Consider the following 6,000-nt stretch of genomic DNA (forward strand, 5'->3'; position numbering starts at 1 on the left):
TCTTTATATTGGTCTTTATTTCTGGGAACTTCCTGACGCGTATTCATACGTTTTACTTTAGTTATCGCCTTAGTGTGGCGATAGAACACATGCGTAGCCACATTGCATGATTACCACACGTTAAACAGACTTTCTGTCTTGTTTCTTTTACAGTTAGCAGTTTAGGAACTTTATACAGACTCTGTTTTGGATGGGGGTTAATTAGCAACGATGAGGCCAAGCGGTATAATTACTTCTCAGTCATATGTTTGTTTACAAATTTCGCGTGAAGTTACCCAAGGGCTGTCTGCACATAGCTGTTCCTAATTTTGAACTGATAGACTAGATGGAAGGCATTAGCCAACAACGCTCCTCGCCAACTCTTGGGTTACTCTTCTTGAACTGAATAGTACAATTCACTTTTAAATCGCACTCTCGGTTCCAAAGTGCGAATTCACAGTTCGAGCGCAATAACCTGTTAGTCACATCCAGCTCTTGCAGTTATATTGACACGAGGAGAACATGAGATATTCACTTGTTGTATATTTTGGATTCAGTCATTGTATTTTTGTTTTGTTAATTGTACTATATTTTTTCAAATTGTACATTCCAAATTTATTTGTTTCATTATCACAATTCTTCCCATTGTTATAGTACAGAGGATTAATTTATTTTTTGTTATTTTGCCATAACATCAAAAGCTCGCAAGGATTCGGTTAGTTTCAATTTTTTTTAAGGGTGTGTTGAAATTATTCTTGATATTTTGATCATTGAAGTATACAGTTTGACAAAGTGAACATGCCATAAAAAACTGCATTTAATGAAAGAGAGAGAAGTACCTTATTGTAATCTAGTTGCGCGTTGTTAGTATACAAATAAACTCTTTCCATCTTCATATCCAAAAGTTCCGCTCATCACGTAGTCAGTACTGAGTAAAGACGGTATACACATGGAACACAGATGTTAAGTATGATGATGTATCATGCCTACATCTGTTTTGAGACTCCTGTGTTTTACCGTTTTAGTCTTAGCGGTTTGACTATGTCATGCCATCAAGCCTACTGCGAATGATTTAAAACTTTTCCCTGGAGACAACCATTGTTCAAAATCGATACTGTGTTCTAAAGCACATTTAATCCATAAAAAAAGTACACATTTTGCCGAATATAATGATGTAGTTTAATATATATTGAAATCCAGAATTTCGAATTTTTACATCTTGGTCACCTTATTCCCCGAGTTAATTGCCTAATTAGGAAGTATATTGTTAGGTAAGTAAAACGTTGGTTATATATTGGGTTCACAGAAAATGCTGGCTGCTTCTCTGCGGTGAAGAAAATATCTATAATATCATGAATTAGTAATCTTTGTTATTCACTCTCCTTTTAGGTTGTATTTTTTCACGACCGATGGAAGGCCCATATTTTTCATGGATACAATTAAATACATTTACCATATATATTTGATGTTGATGCTGCACTACTACTGCATATTTTGATAATCTATCTTAAAGAATTCAACCTTTTTCCTCAAATCTATTTCTATTTATTTTTGTTATTAATAAGGCTAGTACATCTTTCAAGAGTAATATATCAGAATATTCATTTTCTGAATACTTTCATACTGATAAGTATTATACGTACGGTGAAAATATGTTTTTAAACTTCAGTACCCATGGACAGAATACGGTTTTGTTGTATTAATGATGTTTTTTTTTAATTTCGTATAAAATGTATCCCTAATGAAGTCACGATTAAGTTGTCATTCTGACTTTTATGCTGCTTGAAATTTCATAAGCGTCTCTGATTGCCTTTATGGTTTGGTTATTAACGTATTAGGTCATCACAGATTCTACCAAGCGAGTGAAAAAGAACCACAAGAAAACAACAACAAAAATACTTAGAGAATATCAATACACCTTGTAAATATTTTTCTAACATCGGTTAGGAGGTTTTTTATATTGTATACTGAGTAAATAGATATGTTCTATTTCGTGTTTGTAACCTGCCGCGCATACCATTTGGCCTTCACATGTTTACATCAAACTTTGTGTTCTGTTGTGAAGGAAATAGTTTTGGGTAATAATAAAAACTTTCAGTTCTTAACTAATTGCACCTATTCTTGCCCCAGCTGCAGAACGCGTAGTTCGAATTAGGAGAAGAATCAACTCTGACGGGTTTTTTAGTAAGCAAGGATTTTTTCACTCTAAGTCGAATCATGGTAACGTCATAGTTTCTTTTTCTTTTTTACTTTGCATTTATTTATAACCGAAGTGTTCCTGGTATGTTTATAACGTCAGCGTTGTTTGAGCATTCATTGCTTCGTCCACAGAGAAACGAACTTTTTCATATACGCATGTTTAATTACACGTGGTATAAGGTTGATTCCTGTCATTGTTTTTTTATCGCATAAAAAAGTAAGCTCATCTTAAGCAAAAAAAAAAAAATGTACAGTGAAAGGCGTCAAAGTACGAGAATGATTGGGTTTCAAACACTGTCGCTAAAGTGGAACTGTGATATGCATATATAACGATATTTCTATGGCAGTATATAGACTAGTCTGGACGTAAACATTCTAAAGGAGGTCGTGGTTTACGTTATAGGCCTGATGTTTGCCTCTCAAATTTCCAACTGAGCTTTATTTAGTGGTAATTTGACGTTCGTTTTTGTTAATTAACACGCGGTCCTCTTCTTTCATTATTGTTTTAAACCTCCATAAATAATATTTCCATATTCAGTGTGATTATGAAGAAAAACCTCATATTTAAGATGATTATTTCTTAAAACCTGCTAGAGGAACAAAACTTCACTAGATTTCTGTTGAAAATCATAAGAGTTTTTTTTTTTTTTATTCAGAACAATTTAGACGTTTCAAAACCATATTATAGTGAATATTGTTTTTCTCCCAAACTATCTCTACTTTTACTTTTCTTTCAATAATACGATACTAGTGATTTGAATAAAACATGTGCCACTGTGCAGGATTTGCGAGGATCAATAAACAGATGATGCTTTCAGTTGACAAATTTAAGGTTAGGCCTGACGTTTTGATTGAGAATGTCAGAAAGCATATTGAACATCTGTTCAAACTTCCTTGAATTCAACTTATGATTCTGTGCGTCTTTGGAGAAAATTAATCCATCTTAGGACAATTAGTTTTTTTTTAAGACATAATCATTTTAAATATTGAGTTTTCTTTATATTTACCCTGTATAAATAACCTTAACTGAGATGTCTGATGGGTAACCTACAGTAATTGCGAGATGGATTTTTACAAGAAAATCCCCAAACATTATAAACATTTTACATTGTCATTAAAGATTATGCGAAACTTACGATATCTTAATTATAAAATTTCCATTTGACTTTAAGACTAATTAATTAACACTAAAGGTTTTGTGAACAATCTGAAATCTGTGTTGTTGATCTAGAATCTTTAGAAACAGCAAAAAGTCCTTAAGGCATAAGAAGTCCTAACTGTCTTTGTAGCTTGTTTGGTTTATCAGTTATTATTAATAGTTAATTGAATATATGTTGTTACGTCGTGTCGTAGAAAATGTAACTTTTTTTTTTTTACCAATTACATTTGTCCTTTGCAGAATCGTCGTATGAAAAAGCCTGCTCAGACCGTAGAGGCAGCGCCCCCTCTACTCCTGTTCTTGGGTCGCGGAACATGGATACATTAACTCAGTCCCGTTTTGCGGTAAGACAAAGTATATTTCACCATTACATTTTGTTGCGGAATGTTGTTAGATTGTATTGAATTGTTTTGTTTTACTGATGCGCTTTTATAATCTGTTTGTAACATTAATCCATTTGCTTAGTAAATAACTTTTGTTTCGCTCACACATACAAGCGGTCTCTTTCTTTCGTGCTTCATTTATACCTTCAAAAGTTTATATTACGGTACTGTGATTAGTTATATTGAGAATTTCAGACTTTACATGTTTACGTTATATCCCTTAAACAACTTAAATCATACACCTTTTTATAATCTATTTACTGACGTAAATCACACATATTTGTTAACCCTTTCGTTGAAGTTAGAGCCAGCGGACTTCGACCCCTATCCACGCTAACTTGGAATCTATCTGCCTTCTCAAATATAAACTTGTATGTATTTATCAATCGTTCTGAAACAGAGAATCAGCGGGATTTGAACTCATAACCATGCTAATTGGGCAGATGTTGTAAGCTTGTCTTGGTTTGTCCTTGGCCAAGCGTGGCCTGGTGGTTAGGGCACCTTACTCGTGATCTGTGAGTCGCGGATTTAACTCCCATCACTGAACATGTTCGCCCTTTCAGTAGCCTTGGACCACTCTTTGATATGAGTAGCCCAAGAGTTGGCGCTGGGTGGCGTTGACTAGATGCTTTTACGTTTAGTCCATCAATTCTAAATTAGGGACGGGTAGTGAAGAAGGTCATCAAGTAGTGGGTCCTCTGGTGAGTCATAAGAATTACGGTCAAATCCTACTATTCGATCATTAATTAGTAGTCCAAGAGTTGACTAGCCGCCTTCCTCTATCAGTTCTAAATTAGGGACGGCTATGCGCAGTTATTCCTTTTATTGCGCAAAATTCTAAGACAAACAAACAGATGGTCCAGTTTTCACTTCGAAAATAGCCAGTGTACCATCTTGAATATTTCTAATAGTTTTTAATTTTTCAATATAAATAAAATAATTATATACATAAAAGTAAGAATATAAACAAAAATGTATTTATTTGAAAAGCACATCAGATTGGAGAGTATAGTTTCACTTATATTTGTAGGTTTCTCAAGGCATAGCAAAAGTGTTCTTATTACATCTATAATCCTTTTTTCCATTGTAAATCACACCTCGGTGGCTTATAGGTAAGTCCGAGGACCTATAACGCTAAAAATTGGTTTCCATACCTGCGGTGATCACAGCACAGATAACCCATTGTATAGCTTTGTGCTTACAACAAACAAACAATCATTTTAAATAGGATAGGTTTTGATTCAAAAGCTACTGTAGCGGCAGGTACTGCTGTCTTGCTGCTATCCTTTTGGCCAGTTCAGAATTAGGGACATCTGTACCTGAACCCTAGCGGTCGCTGATCTCGTCCTTTAGCCCGCGTTTGAATTCACGTTTAAAACTCTTTTTCAGATTACTGAATGATTAAAATTAACTAAGAAACTTCTGAATGACTGCTTTACGTGACATTAGAACCACATTTCTCATAGAGCAGTCTAACTTATTTTTTCTTACTTAATATGAATGTGAATAGTATAAAAATATATTTAATTGTATACGTGAACTATTTTGATCGTTTTAAAGTAATATTATCGTTGATGTACAAATCCTACTCACGCAGAGGTCCTTCTCTCTCTCTTTTTGTAAGCCTCACGAGTAATATTTTACGTTTTCAAATATTTCTACGTGAATTTTGATCCGCTTGAGGAAAAAAATAACACTTTGGTATATAAATCTATTATACACATACAACTGAAGTTGTATCGACGGTATAGTATTTCTCTCCAACTATACTCTTTTTTATATTTATACATTATTTTGTTATTAATATCAGAATTATCTAGTATTAAACTTTGTTTAAACAAAAAGGAAAACATATTTCAGTATTTTATTGTCTTTTCAAGCAGTAGTAACTTGATACAAAATGATAATTAATTCTGCATTGAAGTGTTTAGCTATTTAAATATACACGAGATAATGTAAGAAAAAGCGTATACAACTGATCATGTTTACTATGTGCAAGTTTTACTCATATGTCGGGCTGTGTGAAAAGAAAATCCATAAAACGTATATAAAAAGTTTTTTTTTCAGTTTTGATCACATTGTTTTCTTCTTACAAGATATTGGTTTTTAGACAAGATACCCTCTGCCATATAAACGTTTCTGTAAAGTTTTTTACATGATATGGAATTACTTAGTGGTCACTGTTGAATAAGTCAGTAAATTGAGAGGCAGTCAACATTACTTTAAAAGCTTATCCAATCGTATTCTTTCTTGGTTTCCACAGGACTTCGTTTAGATTCT

At 33.5% G+C, this 6,000-nt stretch overlaps 1 protein-coding gene across 1 annotated transcript in view; it reads left to right on the plus strand.

Moving 5' to 3' along the window:
* The window catches only part of LOC106459307 (disabled homolog 2-interacting protein-like), a 140,503-nt gene that overhangs the window by 76,778 nt on the left and 57,725 nt on the right, over positions 1 to 6,000 (plus strand). The window contains exon 4 of the mRNA XM_022385761.1: positions 3,578 to 3,681. Within this exon, the coding sequence (XP_022241469.1) occupies positions 3,578 to 3,681 (104 nt within the window). The remainder of the gene's footprint in view (positions 1 to 3,577; positions 3,682 to 6,000) is intronic.

The sequence above is a fragment of the Limulus polyphemus genome, unplaced genomic scaffold (assembly GCF_000517525.1).
Source record: "Limulus polyphemus unplaced genomic scaffold, Limulus_polyphemus-2.1.2 Scaffold590, whole genome shotgun sequence".
Taxonomy (NCBI): Eukaryota; Metazoa; Arthropoda; class Merostomata; order Xiphosura; family Limulidae; genus Limulus; species Limulus polyphemus.